General features: G+C 51.2%; 1 protein-coding gene across 3 annotated transcripts in view; it reads left to right on the plus strand.

The window, feature by feature from the left end:
* Positions 1-26573, plus strand: part of SEPTIN9 (septin 9) — a 146560-nt gene that overhangs the window by 19550 nt on the left and 100437 nt on the right. Inside the window, exon 2 of one of the 3 annotated variants that reach the window (XM_053960150.1) lies at positions 8016-8072. The exons of 1 other annotated variant lie outside the window; for it this stretch is intronic. In XM_053960150.1, the coding sequence (XP_053816125.1) occupies positions 8016-8072 (57 nt within the window). Of the gene's footprint in view, positions 1-8015; positions 8073-22764; positions 22830-26573 lie in introns of those variants that run through there. One more of the 3 variants, XM_053960153.1, reaches the window with a different exon arrangement.

Below are 26573 nucleotides of genomic sequence, written 5' to 3' on the forward strand. Positions count from 1 at the left end.
TTCATTGAGTTCCAGTTCTTGGGTCCTGCTTCTATCTCTTGGATTTTGGCAGATAAGCACTGTGAGCAAGTGAGGAGTGTGGTGAAGACAGAAAATTTAGAGGGACAAGATCTCTCTGGAAATCTGGTTAGGATCTACAGTGAACTTGGAGGGATTTTAGACTTGACAGTGGTTACCAGGTCCATCCCCAACCAGCAGAGCTTCGCAAGAGCAGTTTTTATTCCCACATAAACCTTTCCTCCTGCTGCTAAGTAAAAGAATCCCCTAAGCCAGCAGAGCTGACAACACATACAAAAGGCCGGTTTTTGCAGTTCCTTTCCAATTTGTGTGGACATTGGTGGTGTGAATATTCTTTTGCACGAGTCATCTGCTGTGGTGACGTGGCACCTTCGCCGCTGCCCGGATTACTGGAACACTCCAACCAGAAGGATCACAGATGATGACTAACACACTTTTTTTGTATGAAAAACTGCTTGTGCTAATTTTTTTTTTTAGTGCTTTCATGATTGTCCAGCGTATCTCTGAATGAGTATCAGCTGTGAGGAATTTGTGGTCAGTAAAGAACAGATGATCATGAGGGGTGGTGAAATGATCTTGTTATTTCTATGAAGTGAATATCTGAGGACTGAGCTTACTCACCTCAGGATAAACTCATGGGGAGGAGGGGGAGTCTCTGTATTGCTTGAAGGCCATTTTAGCTCTTGAACAACTTGCCAAAGCACTTGAAGTCACTCCAATGTTTTAGTCTTCACGCTGAAATTGAACGTCTCCAAAAAGCCAAGATTTATTTCAAGCACGAGCTTGAATCCACGCTGACCAGACAGAAGTGTGCACTGTGGGGTTTGTGGGTCAGCCAAAGCAATTTTCTGGCCTCTAAGCTTTATGGATGCAGCAATTGATTTCCTGAGGATTACTGCAGTTTAATTTGAGTTAACAATTTGAATCAAATCCTACATTTGAGCCAAAGATAAAGCCCTGTCACCCTCTACCACCATGTGCAGGACTGGTCCTTCTACCAGCAGACCACTGCTGGCCTTGGGGAAGCCTTTCTAACACTGCAAAAATTGAGGCTTGAGTCTTGCTGCCTCTTATCATCAGCACAAGCTTTTGGAACTTTTTTTTTAGTGTTGGAATGCTTTTGGCACCTGCTAAAGTAGAGTGTTGTGGTAGGAATAGATGCATCTTGCTAATGCCAATTTTCCTGTGGTTTCCTTGAGGATGAATTGAGCTCCAGCCTCGGGCTGGGTTCTTTTTAAGTGTGAACTCATGGCTCCACATGCTGATGAGCAGGGTTGTGTGGCTCCAGCTCTCATGGGAGGGAAATTGGTGGTGTTTTAGGCTGTCTGTGCTCAGCCTTTAACCTGGACACAGCTTGTTGGTGCATCTAGGCTGTGTTGGAGAAGGTCGTGGAGCACTCCTGAGTCTGCAATCAGTGCCCCTTGGCCACAGCATCCCTCCATCCCTCCTCCATCCCAGCAGCATCCCTCCTCCATCCCTCCAACTTCCCTCCCTCCATCCTTCCAGCACCCTCCCTCCATCCCAGCAGCATCCCTCCACCCCACCAGCATCTCTCCATCCTGGTGGAAGCTCAGTTTGCTGCCAGAGATATTTGATCCAGAATGAAACCATGCACTAGGGTTGAAGTTTTTTTATTTTTCTAGCTGTGCTCAGCTCCTTTGTATAGAGTTTCTGTTACACAGAATCTGGAAAAGTGTCTTTTATTCTTCAGTGCATGTTTCTGATTAGTATTGGAAATGAACATGAATTTTTTCCCCTTTTCTTTTTAAACTGTATTCCTTTTGAGGTTAATGTTTCAAGTGGATTTCAAACTAATGGAAGAGAAGCTGTAATTGTGTGGTTCACTGGACTCGGAGCAATAGAGATTTTTCTTCCATTGCTAATCTGCACACAGATGTCCCTCCCTTGCAGTCCCCTGAGTCCCTGTGTCCCCAGCTGTCTCCAGTGACACCTCCATGTGCAGGCTCTGCCTCCAAAGGTGATGTCCTGTGTCAGCATTGGAGCTCTGCAGCTCAGCCTGCAGCAGCTGCAGCGTTGAAGGAGCCGTGGAGGCAGTGACTGTGCAGTGTGGATCAACCCATGGGTGTTAACAGCTCCAGGTCTTCTCCAGTCACTCTTTTTTATCCCTGGAGCTTTTAGAGCCTGTCTGGGTGAAGCAGAGTGAAATGCAGCTGTCGGTGAAGGTAATTCACTGCCCGCTCTCTGGATGGTACCTGTGACATGGGTACAACGAGAGAGATTGCACACCCTGAGCGGGCCTGCGAGTGCTGAGATGGACCTGCACAATGGACAAAGAGTGGAGAACCCTGTCCCAGCAGTCTGCACTGGTACCTGGGCAGGGCAGTGACATCCTTGTTGTCTTTATGTGCTGCTAGGTGACAGCAGAAGGGCCTGAGTACAGGAAAAAAGCGGAACACCCCGGCTCAGGGAAGAAATGATGACGTCTGCTCCAGATCAGAAGGCTGAAGGATAGCTTTATTAAAACTATACTGTATTACATTAATATACTATTTAAAGAGATACTATCCTATTCTACATACTCACTTCTTACCTCTCTAACTAACTCAAACTGTGACTCTGCTGAGAGCCCGAGCCACAGCTGGATCCCACTGGGCACTGACCCCAAACAACCTTCACCAGAATCCAGCCCAGCAATCCCTGCAGGTGAACAATCTCCACACCACATTCCACATGGGGAAAACAAAGGAGCAGATATAAAGATTGTTTTCTTCTCTCTGTGCAATCCTGGGAGACAGAATTGTGTCTCTCTGGAGAATGTGAATGTCACACCTGAGGAGATGGCAGAGGGCAAGATGGGGTGGAGGAGATGGGGCTGGGGGTGTGCAGTGCACAGGGGCTGCAGGTCCTGCCCTGGGGGGAGTCAACCCTGCCAGCCTGTGCTTTAAAAGCTGCTGCTGGTGTGTAGGAGCTGTGAGCCCTCTGAAGGGCTGTTCTGCTGAGGAGCCCCCAGCACCAGAACCATCCTGAGGTGATTCCGTGATTTTCCTTGGAGCTGTACGCCCCAGGAAGCAGGAGGAGTGTGGATATGTCTGGAGCAGTTCTGCTCTTGGATGGAGAGATCTCCAGAGCTGTGTGGATACCCTGCAGTGCTGTGCTGGTGGAGAAGGAAGCTGAATTACCTGATCTCAGACCCTGCAGTCAATACATGTAACAGAAGCAAGGGTCACGCTGGCTGCTCAGATGAGCTGGTGCTGCTTTGCTGACTCCAGCACAGTGTGGGATAGCTCCTGCTGGTTTGGCCCATCCCTTTCCATCACCATCTTTGTTTGGCTTGGGTTCTTTTGTTTGTTTGGTTTTGGCTTTTACTGGACTGCGTAGAGAGAGCGAGTTCCTGAGTTGCATCCTCCGTTGTTTGTCCTCACGGCGTGGTTTCTATTGAAAATGGGAATTGCTCACTTGTCCTTCTTTTGAGTTTTACACCATGTGAGTGTAGCAGCATGGATGGCTTACTGTGAGGAGAAAATCAACCTCACGTGGGCTCTCTCTTCACTGGAACATGTACCCAGAAAGTTTGGTGTGTATCATCCAAAAACTCTGGTGTGTTTTGGAGAATGTATGCATTGACTTTGTTGGAGATGAACATCTCTGTCAGTTCCCTGGTTAGCTCTAGGTTCAGATTCAGCCAACTCAGCTAGAAAAGTCCCACTGGAGATTTCTCCAGACAATCTGGATTCCATCCCCTGCAGCAGGGTGAGCACCCAGAAGGTGCTTCCATTTCAATACTGGGATGCTTTACATCCCTTGTGTTACATCAGCAGCTGCAAGGAGCATGAAGCAGAAGAAAACCTGGTCCAACATTGTCTGTTGGAACAATTTAAATGTGAGCCTGGCACTGACACCATCACAGGGTCCATTCTGGGCTTTGTCAGTTGTGAAGGAGACCCCAGAGAAGCCCAGGGGTTTCGGGTGCTGCTGCCTTTCTGCTGGGCCATACAGCCCCAGCCCGTGGATCTGGAGGGAGTTAGTCATTGATTATAAAATGTGAAAAAAAAATTGCTCAGCGAGTGAGCCAAGGTGGGGCTGAGCTGGGCTTTGTCCTGCTGAGGCACATCCGCGGGGCTGAGCGAGCCGCTCTTGGCCTGACTGACTTTTAACTGTTGGGCTCTTCCGTTCTGAATTCCCCCCGATGGGAACGAGGGGCAGAATTCCCAATTTCAGCTAAATAAAGCACATTGCACTCTGGTTCTTAGTCCAGTGTGCTACAGTGCATTTCCAGTGTGGCTTGAGGGTGTTTGCACGGCGCTGGGGGAAGGCTCACAGACACCGTGTCTGCGGTGGAAATGTTTCGTTTTCATTTCATTTCAAACATGGGGCTCAAACTGCTGCTCCCAGGCTATAAATAGAGGTAACCCCAGAACAGGCTCAGCAGCTGATGCTCTCTGCTCCTGCCCCCTCCGCCGGCTTCTTGGCACTGTGTTCACAGCAGCATATTTTCAGCTGTTGCTTTCTCGTTATTTATTCCATTTTTTTTTTTTTTTTTTTTTTTGCCAGGCTGCCAGCTTTCCCTGCTGTTTATCTGCTTTCCAGGACTGTGTCTGGATCCTCCCTCTGTGGAGGGGCAGTGGGGTATCACAGATAGCAAGCTTGGCTCGGACTCTGCAGCTCTCCCTCCTCTCTCTAGCTTTTCTGTTAAGGTATTCGGCTGCCTGGATGAATCTCGTGTTTGCTCCTCATTTTCCCTTTGTCTGAGAAGGGATGAACAGCATTATTATGTATTATTAATGTTGTTAACAGGCAGTGAAGCAACAGCTGTCAGAAAAACCTCCTCCTAACGCTGCCTCCAACACAGAGCAAACCAACTCAGCTTGCTGAGGAAAGGGTGAGAATGGTGATTCCAGCTCCCCAGAGGAAACCTGGGAGACAGGGCACACAAACAAACCCTCAGAAAGGATAAAAGCCACAGGCTCAGCCAGGGCATGGATGCTCCCGTGGCTGTGCTGGATGCTCCAAGTCCTGTGTGTGTTTTTCCACTGCTGAAGGGAATAAAGCTTATTTCCTAGATGTGATCCTGTCCAAGCTTGTGAGCTCCTCGTTCAGCTTCCGTCCTGCCCCGCCGCAGACTGAATGAAGGCTTTGAACATGAAAGGCTGCTTTAACCAGCTCAGCATGGCTGCAGATCTGCATTCCTCAGCCTGCCACCCATCAGGGATGCTTTTCTCTGGTTTTTGAGCAATTCTAAAAGCTGGATTTCAACACTGCACCTTGTCTGCACACGGGGAACTCAGAGGTGGTGTCTCTGCACGGAGCAGAGCTGGGATGTGACTGCTCTTGCAGCCTGGCTCAAGAAGAGCTGTTTAAAAATCTGCTCAGCAGAGGAAATGGGGCTTTTCATTCTTTGCTAGCATCCAAAAAAGCAGTAGGCATTTAGAGAGGAGAAAAGAATTAAGGAAAAGATTCAGGGACTGTGTTTAATAGCAAAAATATGTTTAAAATTTAAAATGCACAAGTTCCCAGAAGCTTCAGCCCTTGTCCTGCTGTCAGTGATGGAAAGTGAGGCTGGCTGATGGGTGTAGCACCAATCTGCCCTGTTGCAGAGCAGGTAAAGCTCTCGAGCAGACAGGCTGGGTGTTCATGTGTGGGGGTGGACAGTCCTGGCTCTATTTTTGGCTCTCTGGAGGCAGGGAAGGGCTCTTTCTGAGGAGAGGGATGGCTCTGGGTGGTGCTGCCCATGGCTTCTCCCTGTGTCTCCCTTTCCCAGGACCAGCCCTGTGGTTCAACCACATCACGTTGTGGGCACAGAGGCTTTTTATGTTAGAAAAGGAAAGGAACAGAGCAAACACACACGTGCATATATATATATTAAAATATATAAATATATATATACAAGCACAGGGTTCTGAGCATGAAATGCTTTTTCCATGTCCAGCTGCTAGGCAGCTCTTTTCCCTTCCCTCCCTCTATCCCAAGCCTTACTGGTGTGAAAGTTTTCCTGCCTTTTTTCTATATATATCTATTTATTTTTTAATATATTTTTTCCTTGTGTGATGTACTCTTCTAGCTGACAAGGTTTGCAAGGTTGTGACTCTGTTACAAATCACAGTTTAGAGCTGTTCTGCATCTTAAATTGATGCTGCTTTAATCCCTTTGCTTCTTGTCCAACAGATCTGGTAGATGGTGAGAAGTTCATTTAAATAATATAATTGAATGACATCACCACCCTCAAATCCTGGGAGTTTCTTACCTGTTTGCAGGTAGAAACCCTGACCCAAGGTTTTTGTGAGCTGAGGCAGGGTTTGGAATGAGCTGAGGAGCTCCCGTGGCTTGGCAGCTCCAGCTTCTGGTGCCTGAGGTGATGGATGCTGTCCTGGAGCTGCTGTCCATCCTGGACACATCCTGCTCCTCCAGCAGGACCCCCAGAGGCTGGGGAGCCACCAGACCTTCTGGGAATGTCCTTCCCAGGACATCAGAACCTCTGGGGGGATTCCAGGATACAGCATCCCACCTGAGGTGCTTCACTGTGTTTATTGTGGCCACTTTTATCGAGGTAGGAAACCAGAAACTGAGGCACAAATCCATGGCTGTGCTTTAACTAAATGGGAATTCTGGGGATTTTAAGGAGAATTCGGGTTCTTGCTGAGTGAGAAGGGATTGCTGTGGCAATCATTGTTTTACAAGTAGGCAGCTGGGATGGCAGAGAAATTAAGCAAGTTGATGATGCATTAATTAATTAAACAGGTTGATGATGGATTCATTAATTGAACAAGTTGATGATGATCTGGAGCTACCAGACCTTCTGGGAATGTCCATCCCAAGACTTCAGAACATCTGGGGGGATTCCAGGATACAGCATCCCACCTGAGGTGCTTCACTGCATTGATTGCATTTACCACTTTTATTGAGGTAAAAAGCCAAAAACTGAGGCACAAATCCATGTACAGTTTCATATGGCTGTGTTTTAACTAAATGAGAATTCTGGGGATTTTAAGGAGAATTCGGGTTCTTGCTGAGTGGGAAGGGATTGCTGTGGCAATCATTGTTTTACAAATAGGCAGCTGGGATGGCAGAGAAATTAAGCAAGCTGCTGATGGATTCATTAATTGAACAAGTTGATGATGATCTGGAGCTACCAGACCTTCTGGGAATGTCCATCCCAGGACTTCAGAACACTTGGGGGGATTCCAGGATACAGCATCCCACCTGAGGTGCTTCACTGCATTGATTGCATTTACCACTTTTATTGAGGTAAAAAGCCAGAAACTGAGGCACAAATCCATGGCTGTGCTTTAACTAATGCGAGTTTTAAGGAGAATTCAGGTTCTTGCTGAGTGGGAAGGGATTGCTGTGGCAATCATTGTTTTACAGATAGGCAGCTGGGATGGCAGAGAAATAAACAAGCTGCTGATGGATTAGAAATGTTGTTGTAGTCAGCAGGTGCCGTGGCTTGCCTGGAGTCTGGGAGGCAGGAGGCACCTGGGAATTCCTGAGGACTCTGAAATGGGAGTGGAAGGGGAGGTGCATCCCCCATTCCACTGCTCCGACCCCACAGCAGGGCTCACACCTGATGTGTCCCCAGCATGTGGGTGCAATCCATCCAGAGAGGAGTCTCTGTAAGTGCAGCACTCATGCAAATCCTTAAATTCCTGTGCTCTCCTCTCCCAGCAAGGAAATCTGCCTCAGGAAGTGCTGCACTTCTGTCTAGGATAAAATAGCCTGGAGCAAGAGGTGAACGTGAATGTCCCACGTGATGATTTCTAGAGTCCCCTCTGGTGTTTCTGGAAACCCTAAATACATTTGTGGGTTTGCTGTGTTTGAATAATCATTTCTGACATCTTCAGGGAAAGGTGGAGGTCTCTCCTGAGGTGTTTTTTTTTGGTTAAAATGACGTGTAACTCCCCCTGGATCTGAGAGGTGATTGTACAAAGCAGATTCCTGACAGAACTGTGCCTTGCCAGACGTAGAGGGATAGCAGGGAGGTGACTCCACACCCCATATTCACTCCTCATGGACTCCTCATTCCAACCTTCTTCTTGCTTTAGGAATCACCCGGACCTCCAGCGGGAGACTTCGGAGGCTCAGCGACCAGACAAGCCCGAGTAAGTGTGTGAATTTCTCTCTTTGGAACCTCCTCATCCAATTAAAAAAAAAAAGAGAAAAACAGAGGGAATGCAGGAGATGACACTCACAAATCACATGTTCTGCCATGGTTTGAAAGTCAAAGCTTGCTGCTGATAAATGCAGAGCTCTCTATGCTGGAGAAAGAAAGCAGTACGTGGAAAAAACAGAATGAGAGTTGTATATATGATATATTTTTTAAAGCCCCAACAAACTGTGAAAAGAGAGAGAATATAAAATATTCCTTACTGTATAATGGGTCCAGAGACAATAATTACCAAGCTCCAACCCAATTCAACACAGGGCAACAGAAAGCAGGAATGGCCTGTGGTTGAAAGCCACTTTAGTCATTAGTAGCTCTTTTGGACTCTCCTTAGCTATTATTTTTTATTGGAGGTGCAGATTTATGGATTATAAGTGCTTGTGGCTAAATTTGCAGCCCTAATTGCAGCTTAATGTTTTTGGAAGCTGCTTCTGATTCAGAAGGAAGCAGGTGGGAGGGTTTGTTTTTCTTGCAGAAGGTGTTTCCCAGCCTCAGGAAAGCAGTAGCAGAATTCCCAGTGCTTGGGAGTACCCGAGGCTGTGTGCTCTGTTTGTCTGTGTGTGCCACGTGCTGGGGCTGCCCAGGGACTGTCCCTGCTGGTTGTCTGCAGGTGAAAAATGTCACCGTTCTCGCCTGAAATACTCCAAGGGAAGCTGAGGCAGCCCAGATCTGGGCTTTTCCTTCTGGTAGCCCTTTTTGCTGGCTGTATCAGCCCCTCTGGTGAGCCTGTGCTGCTCCCTGGTTCAGACCCCTGTGGGAAGCAGTGTGTCTCCATATCCAGGTGCTTTCTACATCCCAGACATTATTCTTCCTTAGCAGGTGCTTTGTTGCCACTGAAATCTTCCTTCGTGTTTCCTTCTCTGATACCACAGGATCCTGTGGTAATTACAATCCTACCTGTAAATTTCCACAAGATGGGCACAGATAATTCTTGTCACATTTGTTTTTTCCCTTTAAAAGCTATTGATGTTCCTATCTCGTAGCTGGGGAAAATGGAGCAGCAGAGAACCTGAAAGCTGTGCCTTGAGCACTGCCTGTGAGAATCCTACAATGCTTTGGGTTGGAAAGGACCTTAAAGACCATCTAATTCCAGCCTGGATGACCTCCCCTCACCATTGCTGCCTCATTTTCTCTGCTCCTTGTCCCCCCCAACCCCACTCACCTCCTCAGCACCCTGCTCTGACCACACTTAGTTCAGCTTTCACCCTCTCCTGTCCCCGTGGTCTCTCTGCCACTCAGTTGCTCCCTCCAGGCTCGACTTGCTGCTTCAATCCATCCTCTCAGCCCTCACATCCTGCCTCAGCTCCCAGATGGACTTATCAAAACAGTGCTTTCCAGCTTTTCCCTCGGCGTGGGTGGCAGCAGAAAGCCACCCTGGGGGTGCCTTCCTGGAGCAGCCACCAGCACACGTGGGATGGGGATTAGTCACGGATGGCTGCTTGAACGTGCACTTGAACACCCTGGGAGCTGGGGCACTGCCTGCCTGGCCCTCCTGAGCGCTGCTGGCCAGCGCTGGCACAGCTATTTATGGCACAGGAGACGGTGGCAGGGGCTGGCACGCTGTGACACTGCCCTGCTGCCGGCATCTGGAGTTCCTTGCGCCATCACCGTCATCAGTGGGAGGATGGAATTATGGTCAGAGCACCCCAAACTGATGTCAAGTGGCAGCAAAAGTGCATTGAGTGATAATTATTGGGGAGTCTTGGTGTTGTGGGGGTGTTAAAGCCTCATGACAGCAAGAGGCCAGGAGGACTGAGCTGCATTTTGGAGCTGATGCTTCAAAAGTCGGCCACCAGCACAGAGCTGGCAGTTGGGAGCTGCAGTGTGTGTTTATCTTGTGCATATGCACAAACAAAGCTGCTGCCTCAGCCCTGGCACCGCCTGCTCTCATGTGCAGACAGGACAGAAGGGGGAATTGGTGCAGCTCCAAAGGGAGCTGGGGTGTAGGGAATCCACATTGACAGACACAGCACATTTGTTCAAGCTTGTTTTCCTTAGACTCTAATTATATACTTTTCCACTTTTCTGGTGAGAGACCTTGTAAATTTAAATTTTTCTTCTTTTTTCAAGTTAAAAAAAAAATCAAATGAGCAGTTCAGTCCTTCAGTTTACTTTGCAGTAAATATTTATGACTCCATATAACTGCAGCTCAATTTCCCCTTGTTTCAGGTCCAAATTTTCCCCTCTGCACATCTGGCCTTGCACCCAGAAGCTTTTATTCCTGTAAAAGATAAATTGGGGTTGGGATGACTGAGCAGTGGTTGCAAGTGAAGCGTTGCAGAAGGGGCTCGGTTGCTTTGGGCTCTTTGCCACCCTAAACAAAGGAAGGGGTGACGTGCATTTCCATGGCCACCAGCTCCAGAGAGCTCCACAGGCTTCCACGTGCTGCCTTGGGGTGTGCAGTGAGGGTAGGAACCTGCAGAGTTGATGCTGACCTCTTTTGGAAGCTTCATTCTGCCACTCAGAGTCCCTTGTCCCTCTGGAAGTGTGGTGCTGGCATCCAACAGTGCTCAGCCCCGGGGCTGTGGGGCTGCTTTGGTTCAAACCTGCAGTGCAGTCCCAGGTAAGCCCCTGGGGTGGCATTCAAGTCCCTCTCCAGCTCTCCTGGAGCCCCTTCAGGCACTGGAAAGAGCTCTGAGATCTCCCTGGAGCCTTCTCCCCTGTTGCTATTGGACACAAAATGAGCACACAGAAGCTTGGTGAGTTCAAGAGAGAAAAAAGAGCCAATTTTATTTCTGACCTCGTAATACATGGAATTCCAAAAGTGACAGTGGATTGGAGGATGGAATTGCCACCTCTCCAACCACACTGGCCAAACCAACAGTCCATCAATTCTCTTCTCCCACAAAAAAGAATGTAGAACAATCATTATTACATGAACAGTGCGTGAGAACTCCAGTAGAAATATGTAACCATTATCAGAAGGCTGAAGAAGTTTTATGAGAACTTTAAAACTTTCAAAAGAACTATAAAAGAAAACTTAACACTTTTAAAAATCAGGGCAGCAACTCCCAGCTCTCTCCAGAGCAGAGGGGCTCCAGCCCTTGGAGCATCTCCGTGGTCTCCTCTGGACTCTCTCCTGCACTTCGTACCCTTCTTGTCTTGATGGCCCCAGAGCTGGAGGCAGCTCTGCAGGAAGGGATCTCAGGAGAGAGGAACAGGGGGGCAGAATCTCCTGCCTTGACCTGCTGCTCCCAATCCTTGCACTGCAGCCCAGGACAGGTTTGGCTTTCTGGGCCAGCAGTGCTCCTCGCTGGGTTTTATGGGCTCATCAGCCAACACCCCAACCCCACAAGGAATAGTCTTGATCCCTGCTCTGCCCAGCCTGTGCTTGGGATTGCCCTGACCCAGGTTCAGGACACTGCCCTTGGCCCTGCTGAACATCCTGAGGGTCCCAGGGGCCCGCCCAGCCTGCCCAGGTCCCTCTGGCTGCTGTCCCACCCCTCCAGGTGTTGAGTGCACCAGTTAGGAATGGCGTGTCAGGGAAGTCACTCCCACCTCATCTTCCTACAACTGTACCTGATGAATTTGAAGCGGAGAAATATTTGCTGACATTTGCCATGTGGAGCAGTGGTGTGTTCACAACTCGGCCAGAAAAGAGCCCAGAGCAGTTGGAGTGGAAGGAACAGAGATCGTGTTCCTCTCGGGCAGCCAGCTGTGCTCTACTTTGATTTGTTTCCAGCCTACAACTCAGTTTTTGCTAAAGAGGAAGAAACTTCCCTGGCAAGGGTAACACAAGGAGAGGGCCCATGAAAAGGCAGAGTTAGTGATTTAGCTAAACCAGCGTGTTTTCCCCGTGTAGGTGAAGGCAGGGGGGACGATGCCTTCCAGCTGTGTTTCAGCAGCACTGCTCTGGCCCAGTGCTATTTGTGCCTCAGGTGCTTTGTTCACGAGAGGTCCCAAAGGGGTGGGAGGGGAGCAGGTGCCTCAGCTTTCCTGTTTCACAGCCTTTGTGTGGCTGTGACACTGCCTGGAGCAGGGGCAGCCTGCCAGGGCCAGGGCAGGCAGGGTTTTTCCACCCAAAAAGAGAGAGCACAGCCCCGCTTCTGCCTCGTCAGCAGCTGGATGAGGATCAGCCACAACTTGTCCCGGTGCTTTTTGGAAGTGCAGGGCATAATTTGGAGAGGCAGGAAGTCAAGGCCAGCTCTCTGGGTTGTGTTTGAAAGGGGCACTCACTGGGACCTTTGCTGGAACAGCTTGTTTTGTACTGCCTAAATGCTTCTCCTGGGTAGAAGGGGGAGGGACTCCCATCCAGATGTTGTTTGCACCAGCTCAAGCCCCTCGTTCACCCATCATGTTGATAGTAGCCCAGGTAGCTGGGCCAGAAGCCACGGTGGGTGGACCAGTGTGGGCTGGGGATGCAGGAGAAGTGAGGTGGTTCAAAAGTGCAGATTGTGGTTTGAGCCTGTGAGCTTCTCCTCAGGGCACGAGCTCTAGGAACCCACTGACCCCACTGTCACTGCACTGCCACACTGCCCAGGGCACCCCAGAGGTCTCTGGTACCTGGGATTAACAAAAATAAAAATATTATACTCTTACTTGTAAATTTCAACGAGATGGGCACAGATAATTCTTGTCTTATTTGTTTTTTCCCTTTGATAGCTATTGATGTTGCTGTTTCATAGCTGGGGAAAATGGAGCAGCAGAGAACCTGACAGCTGTGCCTTGAGCACTGCCTGTGAGTGCAGGGGTCCTTCCCCATGGGCCCTGAAATGAAAAAGATGTGAGGCCAGGTGAGTGGAAAAGCTGAACACACATAGCTGTGGGCAGAGTTTAAATTGGCATCATGGCTTTAACAGGGACAGCAGGATTTCAGCAGGCTTCACTCGTTTGGATTGCTCAAAGTTCATGGTAGATATGACAACAGATCTTGCTGTTTCCATCCCTTGACTTAGTACCTTGCCCTGAGGACCATCTCCTCTCTTTGTGCCTGCAGCCTGTGAGAGGACAAGTCTAGAAACTGCTTTCTGTGAGGCTGTGGGTTAGCCAGAACAGGGATAAACAAAAGGAACGTCAGGAGCCCGGGGCTCCCCGCTGGAGCGTGCATGATGGCTGTTACATAAGCAAATCCAGAGTGCTGTAAAAACCATTAGGTGTGCGAGGGGCTTGTCCTCAGGGGACTGCTGTCACAACTGTCACACGGCTGCAGCTCAGACGTGGGCACTGCCACTCACAGCACAGCCCTCCACGTGTCAGGGTGGCAAACTCAGCTTGGCAACCTCCTGTAAACCTTGGTCCAGCCCTTCAGCTTGTCCTGCGTCTGTCTGGAGCTTCCTGCTGGGATCCAGGTGGGAGTGCAGCACCCTGGGACGTGCTCTGTTGTGTCAGCATCTCTTTGGTGTGTGGTGAAACGTCCTCAAACTGCACCAGGGGTGGTTTAGATTAGATATCAGGAATATTTTCTTCACCGGGAGGGTGGTCTGTCATTGGAAGAGGCTGCCCAAGGAAGTGTGGAATTACCACCCCTGGAAATGTTCAGAAGTCGTGTGGGTGTGGCACTCAGGACATGGTTTGGTGGTGAACACAGCTAATGGTTGGACTCAATGAACCCTGGGTTTTTTTTCCAGCCCTCATTCTGCTGTGATTCTGTGTTTGTAGCACCGAGGTGCCTTTTGCTGTGGTGGAGCAGCTGAAGGGTTAACTGGAGCCTGTGGTTGCAGCCTCATGGCTCTGGATGTGTCCTTAGATGAGGTCATACGAATTTCTTCGGGCAGCCTCTATTCCCCTTTGTGCGAGGCACCAAAGCGGCCACCCCAGCTGTGCAGCCCTCCTGCCAGAGTGTCCCCACGCAGCACCCGCTCCCCTCGGGCTCCCCGGGGACAAACCCTGGCTTGACACGTGTCCCTTCATCACACATGGCCTTTCTCCTCACCAGGGCAAAGCTGCAGAGGGTGCAGCTTGGTCGCCAGTTGTGGAGGTTTTGTTTCTTTTTTGTTAAAGTCAGGATTAAATGTGTGACATGGTATTTTTTGTTCGGACTCAGATGTTTATTAGGTTTTGTCTATATTACAGTCTTATAAACTGTGAGTTCTACAGTACTTTAATATGCTAAAAAATGGAGCCCTATCTCTCTTTCTACAAGGTTTTTTAATGATCAACTGTCTAATTAAGAAATGACACTTAAATTATTTTTACTTTTAACTTAACAACTAACTACTTGTGGCTCGCAATGTGGACTTTTTTATCCAGTTACACACTACCCAAAATGCTGAAGAAGAGGGACCAGCCTCTGCCCTAAAACTTCTATTTTGTTATATATATATTATTATATTCTAAAACCTTAAACTCTTAAGTTTTTCACCATGTGATATTGCACACTTCTATTCAAACTACACACCTATAATCTTAGTTCTGTCATGCAATTTTGGAAGCCTTCTCCAGGGCCTCAGGTCAAATGTACAGGAAGGGGTCGAAAATTCTCAGTGACCAGGCTTCCAGCAGACTGGGGACTTCCACCAGACTCTTCCAGCCAGCCTGGGGAGTCCCCTCTGCAGGCACAGCTCTGCAGGCCTCAGGGTCTGGTGATCGAGGTGACCCCGAGAATGGAAAAGTCCTTGCTTCCCAACTCGCACAGCCAAAGAAGTCTGGAATGTGCAGGGTCGGCTTCTCAAGGTTGTTTATTTTCCCTTCTCTAGAACATTCTCTCTCTGACCTGCTGAGCTCTGTCCAGCAGCTCGGCCATGGCATTCTGTCTGCCCTCAGGGCGGTGTTCACATTTTATACCAAAAACTCCGTGTGCTGTGTTTACAATAACGTGCCAATGTCTGTCATTGATGTTGGACAGTGTGTCTGTACCTTAAACCAACAGAAAAGTGTCACCAGCACAGCAAGACATGGAGGGCAAGGAGAAGGGGAAGAAGGTCAGGACACGCCCAAATCCCTCCATTTTGTACCCTTGAACCCCATTCTAAAAAGCCTCAAAATTCTACTTTTTCACCCTGTGTTAATTCAACCACCACACTACTCAAACCCTTGTGGCTTGTAATTCCTCACACAGAGTTGGCAGCTTTTTCCACGGGCTAAAATGGAAGCCACAGGTGGTTTTGACTTCGTGCCAAGGTCTCCGAGCCCCCTGCCAGGGTCTGGAGACAGCCAGGGCAGCCACAGGGATGTGCTGGACTCCCACACAGGACGAGCAGCCAGGGCTCAGCACACCCCCTCAGCAGCCCAGGGCACTGAGCAGCAGCCTGGAATCTCTCAGCTGTGCACTCAGGCGCTCCTGTGAGCAACACCCAGCTCTGCTGGGAGCACGTGGGAGCCCCACAGGACCCTGGCAGGCAGCTCAGAGCCCACGTGCCAGCGTTACACAAGTCCCTGCGTGTGTGTCCCTGCAGGAATCAGGCACCTGAGCTGGGAGCAGCCTGATTGCTTTAACTTCTTGCTGCCCACAGCTGGGATCACCTGCATGTAGCCAGACCCCGAGAGTCCTGCTCCCTGGGAACACCTCTGGTCCATCTCCAGCCTGTGTATGGCCTCACTGAGTCCCCAAAGGCTGCTGAACACCGGGGCTGAGGAGGGAGATCTCTGTGCTTTTCCCACAGCACCTGGCTCTGTGTGCTCCGCTGTGAGGAAAATATAAATCAGTGGTTCAGGAATGATCAGGGCTTAATGCTCTGTGCTGTTTGGGGGCTTCAGCTGCTGACTGTGTTTTAAGATAACAATTTGCTGCGCTGGAGCGTGATGCAGATTTGTTGATGAGTGCTGACAAGGTCCACAGGGTTCCCCCGAGGAAAGGAAATGTAGGAGTGCAGTGTGGCTCCTCCAGGACAGGAGCAGAAGTCCTTGAGCAAGGTTATTTCTCACCTCAGCACCTGACATCTCTTGAGGAAGCCTTGAGAGCCCTTTCAATAGAGCCTGACAGAGTGCAGCAGAGAGGGGGGAGAGCAATGGCAGGGGAGCGTGGGTTTCTCTCATCTGTTTCTCTTCTCCCCTTTTGAAGGATGGAGGAAAGGATCCTGAGTCCTCCAGAGAGAGAAATATGTTCATTGTCACCTCTGCCAGCCCCAGCCGTGTCCTGTGAGGGCACAGCTGTGCTGGCACTCGAGCTGCCTGTGCAGGAGCTGGTGGGCAGGGGAGGGGACCTGTGGTAGATGTTGGTGAACCCAGTGAGAAGAATGCTGATGTCTAACTCCATTTCAGAAGGCTGAATGATTTCTTTATTATAATTATGTTATAATACATTAATATGCTATATAAAAGGGGATACTACATACTACATGCTACTTTCTCTAACTGTCATATCTCACTAACAACTCGTGACCCTGTTCTCCAGAGTCCAGACACAGGTGGGTTGGATTGGCCATCAGGCCCAAACAATCCACCATGATCCAAACAAGTGCTCACTCTGGTAAACAATTCTCCAAACACATTCCACAAGAGAAAAACAAGGAGCAGAAATAGAAATTGTTTTCCCTTTCATTTCTCTCTGTGCACCTCAATAAAAAATCCTGAGAGAGAGAGAAATGTGCTTGTCACAGGGACAGGACACACTTCCAGACGAGGTGGCAGTGGGCACTGGAGGAGTGGCACAGCTGTGGAAGTGCACAGCACCTGGCAGGGGAGGCTCCCTGTTCTCTGGGGAACGGGGGAAATGGATGGAAGGAGGTGACCTGTTCTAGGCCAGCCTTGATCAGCCATCAGTTCTGGTGGCCCAGATGGGACCTCAACCCACAGCCCCCATCTAAATATTAGATATTTACTGTTAGGTATTTACTGTTGTTAGACTTTTATCTAGTATTAGATGTTTATTTACTATTCGTGGAGTTCACAGGAAAGCTCTGGTTTCAGGGAATCATGGAATCACAGAATGGGTTGGGAGGGAAGGGACCTGAAATCCCATCCCACCCCTGCCACGGCAGGGACACCTCCCACTATCCCAGGGTTGCTCCAAGCCCTGTCCATCCTGGCCTTGGACACTTCCAGGGATCCAGGGGCAGCCACAGCTTCTCTGGGAATTCCATCCCAGCCCCTCCCCACCCACCCAGGGAACAATTCCTTCCCAATATCCCATCCATCCCTGCCCTCTGTCCATGTGAAGCCATTCCCCCTTGCCCTGTCCCCCCATCCCTTGTCCCAAGTCCCTCTCCAGCTCTCCTGGAGCCCCTTTAGGCTCTGAGCTCTCCCTGGAGCCTTCTCCTCTCCAGGTGAGCACCCCCAGCTCTCCCAGCCTGGCTCCAGAGCAGAGGGGCTCCAGCCCTCGTGGTCTCTTCATGGTTTCCTCTGGACTCTGTCCAGCAGGTCCTTGTCGTTCCCATGCTGAGGACCCCCGAGCTGAGCTGACCCAGCTGGGCTCTCACCAAAGCTGAGCAGAGGAGCAAATTCAGCAGTGCCCCTTGGAGCTCTGCCTTCCCCAGCAGGGAATGACCACAGAGCTTCAGGTGTGGAGTGCCCCCCCTGTTTGGGGGTGTCAAGGAGGGTCAAGAGGGCAAGACTAATGGGAGGGAGGGGTCCAGGAAGGAAAACATCAGCCGAGGATTGTGGAAGAGTTAATATTTATCTGAAGCTCCTCCTGCTCTCCCAGGAGGGTGAGGAGTGCCCGGTCCTGCCTCTCCTCTTGCTCTGCCCTGCCAGCTGCTGTTAATTCTTCAGCACAGGAGTGTTAAAGAGTGAGCAGAGAGCCTGGGGAGGAGCGAGGGATTTCCAGCAGCTTGAGGCTTTCAGGCAGAGAGGCTGAGAGCCAGAACAGAGGAGAGGGACTGTCCTTAAAGTCCCTCCACGGGAAACTCTGTGGGCATCTCAGGGGCCTGTGTGGGACTGGGGCAGGAGGGGCCGTGTGCTGCTGCTGTCACAGCCATCCCTTGCTGCCACTGCCACCCCAGCTCTGCGTGGTGATGAGCTTTGTGCCCTGGGCGGGGTCCCTGGCTCAGGAAAGGAGTAACTCAGGAGGATCTGAGTGATTTGTGTTGAGCAAATTGAGGTTTTTGTAAGAAATAGCCAGGGAGTGGCAAAATAGTGCTTGGCAGCACATGTGGAGCAGCTGAGGGCTGCAGCCCTGGGCAGGGCAGCTCCTTGTGTGCCCAGCTGGGAGAGGAGGGTGGAGTGAGGAGGCAAAAAACACCTGGCAAAGAGCAGGGCAGCAGCACTGAGAGTGTGAGCACCTCCCTTGGAAAGAGGAGCATCTCCTTGGTTTGGTTTTAAATTTTTCCCAAATGAAAAGGACAGTTTTAGCCAACGTTTTCTTTCTTCCCCATCATCAAGGCTCATAACAATGTAAAAGAAAGGTTTTTAGAGCTAACAGTCCATGGAGGCTCAGGTACTCTCATTGCTGGCTCAGTGCAGCCCGGGGGTAAAAGGCATAGAGTGAATATAATGGAGTAACACTAGATTGAGTTGGAGCACCTGATTGGACCTGTATTTCCTCATGGGAAAATGCTTCACTAAACATAATCTGATTTAGGAATGCTGCGCTCTGCCACACTGTCCTCTCCCTGTGCTCTCCTCCCAGATATCCAGTTAGCTGAGATAACCTGTAAAGAACCAGCTGAATCCCCATTTCTTCTGCCTCTCCAGGCCCTGGAGGCCTTTGGCTGCTCTGGCTGCTTCCTGTACCTTTCCCAGTGCAGCCTGAACCTCTGATCCCTGAATGGACTTGCAGCATTCATCCTCTCCAGCTCAGGGCTGGGGCTGTGAGGTGATGCCTGGCTGATGTGCTAAAACCCTGGTGGTGTGGGAAATGGATTTGTAGAGAGTTCTTAAAAACCACCTATTTCCTACTTACAAAACACTGTAAACGTTTCTTAAGCTATCAACTTTTTGCCACAATATACTATAAATACCTTAACATTAATCATCTAAAACTACCCTTCATAAATCTTATTACAATACATCTTTCATAATTCTATTTCTCTAAAATATCTAATCTTATTTACAGACTATCCTTTAAAACTTTTTTCTAACACAATTTCTCTCTCAACAGTACCTATCCTATTTTATAACATTTCTAAACCAGCATTTCTTATCTTAAAATTTAAATGCAGATAACAGACTATATAAACTTTCTATTAAACTTTACAAACTCTCTATAAATCCATTTCCCACAGGTGGAAGTGGTCAGCCGTGACTGAGGGACTGCACTGAACTAGGCGGGAAAGAAAAGAGCTCAAATGAAATGCCCCAGGAACATAATCCCAGCATAAAACTGGAGAGGCAGACAAGGAGCAGCAAATAGCACCTGCAGGTGTCTGTGCCACTGCTGGGGCTGGTGATGTGGCAATAGCCCTGCACCCTCTCCTGGCTGCCCTGGGCTCTGTGCCATGGCCACAGTCCTGCTTATCTCTGTGTTCATGCCCAGAGAGCAGCTCCAGGCCTGGCAAAGTGTGAGAGAGGAGGCTCCAGCTGAGCCTGGCACAGGGCTTGCTCAACTTTTTTTTTTTTTTGTGATTTCCTTCCTTGCTTTCTCTGCACCTGGCAGTGCTTCCTGCTGGCTGCCACCCGTGGCAATGTCCAAACCTGTGAGGGAAAATGTGTGCGCCCTGTGCCAGCCCTGTGAGCACGGGCTGGCAGCAGAGCAGGACTCCTGCTTCGTGCCTGCTCACTGTTTGCAGGTGGAAGTTGGGGTTGTTTTTACAGCAGATAGCAGTGGTTTCCCTAAAAGTGGTTTCCTTGCTCCTGCCTCCTCTCTCTCTCCTTGTGGCTTTTCCAAAATTAGCCCTGTGGGGTTTGAACCCCAAGAAGGCAGCGCTGGCCAGAGTTCTCTGTCCTCTTCCTAAAATCTGGGTGTGCTTGGCTTCCCCTCAGCCTTTAGCAGCTGTGGTGGTTTTGCATGAGAGATTGTAACTGACAATCTGTAGAACAAAAACCACTACAGCAGTACTACTGGAAAAGGAAAGGTGTATTTTCTTTCTCTGTATACACTTGTACAGTGCACAGACCACTGAGCACCCGTTTGAACAGACACTTGAGAAGCTTCTCAAAAACTAGGAAAAACGGGGAATTCCCAGCCCTGGACCATGAGGGTCACTGGAAACATCTCTGAAGGGAGCAAACCCCCATGTTGGTATCACCAGCACGGGGCACCCCATTATTTACCTTTTTGTGCTTTGTGAGCACTGCTTCAGAAACACAAAAAGCTCACAAAAGCTCACGACTGCACCTTTAAAGTGAATCCATTAAAAATTGCATGAGTGCTTCAGGTCTGAATGAGAGCAGCTACCTGGAGGTTTTGTGCATTTCAAGTTCAATTGCATTAAGCATAGTTTGGGTTCACTTCCCTGGTGATCTGCCCTGCAAGGAATGGTGCTTTTTTCCTTCCCAGCCACCTGGGTCTTGATGGGTTAAAGTCTGGAAGCTAAAATGAGCGCTGCCCCCATCCCTTCTTCCTTTCCATTCATCTTCTTCCTTTCTCCATCCTTCCCCGGGGTTTTCCCCTTCCTCTGCAGCCTCAGGAGCTTGGCCGTGGGGCTGCTTGGTGGAGGCAGTGCAGTGGGGTTTGTGCTCCACGGGGCTGTGCAGCTCCCCCGTGTCCTTGCTTTGTGTTCAGCACCTTTGAGATCTGAGGCAGGAAACGTGGTTTGAGCCTGTCAATGGGAAAACATTGCTCATTGTCCCCTCCAGAGCCTTGGGCTCTGGCAGCAGGAGCACGCAGAGCTCTGCTAGCAAATCGTGAATGAGCAGGATTTGGGAAGGAATCTGAACTCCTGTGCCCAGGGAATAACAGGCTGGGGGAGAGAAACATTGGAGAGAACCTTCCCGAAGGACTGGGCTGTCTTGGGGCTGCCTCCCCCCGGCTCCCTGGGGATGTGCAGGGCTTGGTGCTGCCTGGGGGCTGGGCTGACCCCACCGCTGGGTGCTGGCTGTGCTCCTCCCTCTGCTTTGGGGATGCTGATACTGCATCTGCTGCTGAATGGGACAAATCCTCAGTGTTGGAAAGTGATATAATGTCAGGCCAGGCTGTGCAAAGGTTTCAGCAGTGCCTGGAGTATTTCCATGGAGGTTTATTCATCCCGCTGGGCAGTAATCTGTCCTTCTGCCCATGGCATGGGAGCAGTGCCAGGCTGTGTCACAGCTGTCACACTGGGGTTTTTCCGTGTGAACTTGTGAGCTTTTTGGGGCAAAAACTGTCCCTCGGACCACGCAGATCACACAAGGGTCCTGTCAGCACACCTGGCCTGTGGGACAGCTGTGCCTTCCCTCCCAGCATTGCCTTGGCACGGCGGTTGAGTGATTTCTTTGCCAGCTCTGGGGATGGAGGCTGTGCCCTTGCATCTGGCTGGGTGATCAAGCTGCACCAAGGGAAATATAGGTTGGATATCAGGAAAAAGTTTTTCACAGAAAGGTGATAAAGTTCTGGAATGGCTGCCCGGGGAGGTGGTGCAGTCACCATCCCTGGGTATGTTTAACACAGACTGGATGTGGCACTGGGTGCCAGGGTTTAGTTGAGGTGCTGGGGCTGGGTTGGACTCGATGATCTTGAAGGTCTCTTCCAAGCCGGTCATTCTGTGAATTCTGTGATTCTCACCAGGAATCAGTGTCGGATGGCTCGGGAGGGTGGTGCAGGGTGCTGCGGCAGTGGGCAGCCCCCGCTGGAGGTGCTAACGCCGTGTCCCCGCTGCCTGCCCGGGCCGGCGGCCAAGTGGAAGTTTCCGTGTGGGCCAGCCCATCTCTGCAGCCGCACATCCCTCCATCCCTCCGGGCACACGAGCAGCGGGCACCAGGCTCTGCAGGGCTGCTCTGCTCCCTCTGCTCCCCCGCGCCCTGCCCGGGCATCTCCGGGAGCGAAATCCGCTCTCAAATCCCACCTCAACTCCGCCGCCACACCGGGGAGAGGACCGAGAGCTCCTGCCCGGGGCAGAGACTTTCACTCCCGCTTCTGGCAGGCTCGGAAATCCTGCTGCTCGCTGCCTCGCCGTGGGGAGGAGGGAGAAGAGCTGCCAGGGCCGGGGGGAAGCCCCCGAGGGGTGCGCAGGACCAGGGAACGCGTGCCGGACTCGCGTCCCGCCTGGTAGCAGCGGCAGCAGCAGCAGCAGCCCCGTGATGCTGAGCTTGGAATGAAGTCAGCCTTCATCAGCCGAATAGTTTATGCATGAATCGAAACTTCAGACCTGGCAAAAGGCGGGGGGAGCGTGCGGGATCTGCGCTCTTTTAAAATGCTGGAGCCAAGGAAGGAGGAGGGGATAGAGGAAATAGCAGGAAAATAAGACTGGGGAAGTGGGGAGAGATTTGAGAAGCTGGATGAGTTGCTCGCTCTGTTATTGTGAGGAGCCAAGCTCCTTAAGCATCTCCTGGTGGATATTAAGAGGGAGCTGTGGAGGCTGGAGCGTTCCCCTGGACACTCGCATGCTGTTGCTTTAAGACTGTTTTACAGAGGACTCGGGATTTCCAGTCTTCCTGCGCCTGGTGGAGTATTTCAGGGAGTTACAGGATTTTTCGGGTCATGTACCCTCTTTTCCTTTCTTCTTCCTCCTTTCCCTTTCTCTCTTACTCTTCTTTTTCATTTCAAAGAGACAAAGCTACTTCAGTTTGGAGCACAAACATATGATCAGCACATGGAAATGTGGTAATTTGGATGCATTCATGATTGCAACAGATTGAAGAAATTAGACCAGACAAAGAGCTTTTTTTGGAAGAGGAGGAGGAGGAGGCAAGGCAAGGAGGGAGGGAGAGTGGGGGAAGAAGGGGACGCCACCGAAAAAAGGGACGGCCGTGACACGCGGATGCTAAATATATCCCGTAGTAATGGACAGGGACCGGATTTCAGGTAGGCTATTGATCTTTTAATATGTTCTATTCTGCCCCTGCCTTCCTACCTTTCCAGCAGCTTCTGTACTTTGAGGAGAGGAACAGCCCTGCTCTGGGTGGATTTCAGCCGATTCCTTTATTTATTTCCTTTTTTTTTTTTTTTTTTTTTTTTTTTCCTGCAATGCTTCCCTTCTGCATTTTTCCCCCTTTTTTTTTTTTTTTTTTTTTTTTTTTTTTTTTTTTTTTTCCCATCCTCCTGAGCCCTGAGACAGACGGTGATTCCAGCAGAAGCCGGGAGGGGGGCGAAGGGGGGAAAAGAAGCAGGGGGGAAGAAGAAACTGCTTTCTAGGTCTGGATTTCATTTGAGTGCCTCTCTCCCCCCCTCCGCTCCCATGTGCCGCTCGGCGCGGGGGGATGAATGCTGAGCCTGTTAGCTCAGAGCTGCGAGCCGGGCAGAGGGAGGAAAATCGCCGAGCTCTTGGCATGGAGACGCGCTTCTGCTCTGAAGGTTGGCTCCTGGCTGTGTCTGTGTGTGTGTGTGTGTGTTGTGGCGGAGCTTTTCCTGCTTGCCAGAGTATCTTCCCTGCGTTTCTGCCCTCCCAGCCCTGCCTGGCTGGGCAGGAGCTGCCTGCGTGTCCCAGGGCTGCTCCCTGCTTTCTGCTGGGCTTCACCTTGCTGGCCGTGCGTGGGGGGAGAGGCGGGAGGGGGGCAGGCAGAGCAGTGAATAACTCCATTTAATTCCCCGCTTTGCCCGCAATTCCCGCCCAGTGGTGCATGTCTGAGCGGTTCCAAGAACTGCTCCCAGCTCCGGGGAGCTGCTGGGGGGTGCTGGCGCTGCCGTGAGCTGCTCGGGGGTGGCTGTGGATGTTTGTTTCTGGTGGCAGGGACAGGGGACGGGCTGCGTGGTGTTCCCCTCTGGGCAGGGTGACCAGGATAACCAGGGAAGCTGAGGGAGGGGTGTCTGTGGCCAGGCTGGCAGATCCGGTGGGTGTCCCTCCTCCGTGCCACCCCAGGGCACAGCCCTGCTCACCCTCCTGGGCACCGGGCCTCTCGTCCTGGGCGTTCCCTGCTGGGCATCGGCGCTGGGAGGGAAACCACAGCGGCCAGAGGAAGCGCTGAAGCCAGGGTGGAGCGAAGCTGTGGCCAGGGAAGGCTGTTCCCACGGCCGGCCCCTTCCAGACCCACCGTGCCCCGTGCAGGGATGTGCTGAGAGCACCCGCTGGCCCTGGATACGGATTTACCTGCGGGAGCATCCTGCTCTCCCCACCCCCTCTTCAGAGTGCGGGTGGCACCTTCTCGTCCCTCTGTCCATCTCTCCTGCTTGTGCTTTCTCCTCTGCTCTGAGCCACTTCAAAGCATTCCTGAGAGCCGCCTGTAGCTCAGAGCCGGGCGGGTGTTTCAGCAGCTTCGGGCTGGAGAGCCTGTGCCACTGGGCAGGGACGGGAGGGGGTGACAGCGGGGTTGAACCCATCCGTGGTGCAGTGCTGGGGCCGCTTCCTCCTCACAGAGGTGCTGGGCAGCTCTGCAAAGGGTGGCTGGGGAGAAAGGGGACTGCCTGGTGGTGTGATCCAGGGCTTTTTGTTCTGGAGGAGCACCAAAGGTGGTGATCTCTGAGCCCTCAGGCTGTTCGTCGTGCAAGGAGCACAGAGCCCTGGTGCCCGGCCTGGCTGTCACTGCTCCCAGGGCGGGCAGGAAGACCCCAGAGCATCTTTGTGCAAAGGTGCAGGAGCTCTTGCTAATGCCCTGAAGTAATATTTGCAAAAAACAATGTCCAAGTGCATCTGGAACTGCTTTTCCACTGGTTTTCCCTGCTGTGAGCAGGGATGCAGGAAGGGCACGTGGCTGTGCCTGGTGGCCTGGGCCAGGTGTACATAAATGTGGTGTGTGCCTTCACCTGAGGAGGCTGCCAGGATGATGAACACAACTGCTCTGCCCTCACTCAAACGCTGGGTGGGACCTTGGAAAGGTGCAGACCATCCTGGTGGTGTTTGTGAGACATGACTTTGGCATGAAATACGGGATGGGGAGAAGGTCTGGTCTCTGACCTGCTCCACAGGTCCCTGCTTGAAGGGGTCAGCACAGGCAGGCAAAGCTGCTCAGCTGGGGCAGTGGAGGGAATGACAAACCATGTGTGGCAGAACTGTTCTTGAAGATATTCTGGGCACAGAAGTGACAAATAATGGTTGGAATAGATGATTTTAGGTGTCTTTTCCAACCTAAGTGGTTCTGTGGTTCTGATATCACCAGGCTGTGCTGCTGACTCTCAGATCCATGGCCCAGTGTGGGTGCACAGGGAGAGCTCAGCTCACCCTGGCCCTGCTGTTGTGCTCTGAGGGTCCCAGGGGCCGTGGGCACTGCTGGAGGAGGGGAGCAGGGAGCAGAGCTCAGTCACAGCCAGCAGCACGTGGGCCCTGCCTTTGGTGACTAACTGGGAGATGATTTGGATGAAAGCAGATCCGTGCCACGCTGGGGGCCCTGTCCCAGTCACTGCTCTGGCCCTAAATATGCTTTTAATTAGTCCTGTGGGTGGGAAAAGCTGACTCCTGAGCCGAGTGTGGGGCTGCTGGATGGGATGAGGGCACTCCAGGGCGGGTGGGATCTGGGCCTGGCCTCTTCTTTGAGGTCTGTTTTCCCACAGCTGCTGGCTGGGCTTGTCCCCTGGGGTATCCTCTGCCCAGGGAGAGCTCGGGCTTTCCTCCCAGAGCCGTGTCCCTGACGCAGGGACCCATCCCAAACACCTTGAGCTTCAGGGGAAGGCATGGGGGGTGCGAGGTGAGGCTGCAGGGCTGTGCCAGGTTCAGTGCCAGCTGTGGGGCAGCGAGGGGCTGCCTGCTTTGTAACAAGGTGCCAGTCCCAGGGGATGCCTGTGGCTGCTGGCAGAAGAAACACAATCTCTCAGGACCCGTTTGTCTCTTCTAATCCAGTTAACTCATCTCTCACACATTGCTGAAAGCTATGAAAGCATGAAAAGCGCTAGCTCTAAATGGATTTGTGTCTGGTTTTGGGGCTGGGAGCTGTGCTCTGGGCTCTGTCCCTCCGTGCCAGGTTGCGCTGGTGGCAGTGGCCTGGAGATGGCTCTCCTGTCTTTCCCTAGCGGCCGGTCCCTTTGACTAGCTCGGATCTCTCTACGGAGCCTTAACTGTTAATGCCGCGGGGCCTCTTGCCTCTTCTTCGAAGAAAAGGAAGGGTCTGCAGCTCCCTGAGCAGAGGGGTTTGGCTTCTGCCGTGGTGGGGCGAGAGGACGGGTGCAGCACTGATGTGTGATCTCCCGGTGAAATCATTCATGCCACCTTTGAAATTGCACTGGGAAAGCTCATTTGAGGAGTTAACAGATGATGATGAATATGTGATCACTCACTGCAGTGAGTGGCATGTGTTGGGCAGAGCCAGGCATGGGGGCTGGAGGTGCACAGAAAGAAGATAAAGGGTTAATTAACCCGTTGGTGATCACTCTGAACCTTTCAGTTACATCCACTACAGGTATGTTTATGGTCAATATTCTTAGTTTGGCATGGTTTTATCCACCATCCTGAGCGGCAGGGGCTGGGTGCTCACAACAAAACATCTTTGATATTCTCAGAGCTGCCTGGGAAGCACTGCATGCCTGAACTGAGAGAGAGCAAAGGAAAGCAGGGTGCTCTTTGTGATTGCTGGAGGTGTGAGGGGATGTACTTGTTCCTTCATTTATTTTAATAAAAGGTAATCTTCTAAAGGTGTGTGTCAGGGCAGAGGTTGCTTCTGATGACTTCAGCTATCTTTGCTG

This window comes from Vidua chalybeata, chromosome 19, assembly GCF_026979565.1.
Source record: "Vidua chalybeata isolate OUT-0048 chromosome 19, bVidCha1 merged haplotype, whole genome shotgun sequence".
NCBI lineage: Eukaryota > Metazoa > Chordata > Aves > Passeriformes > Viduidae > Vidua > Vidua chalybeata.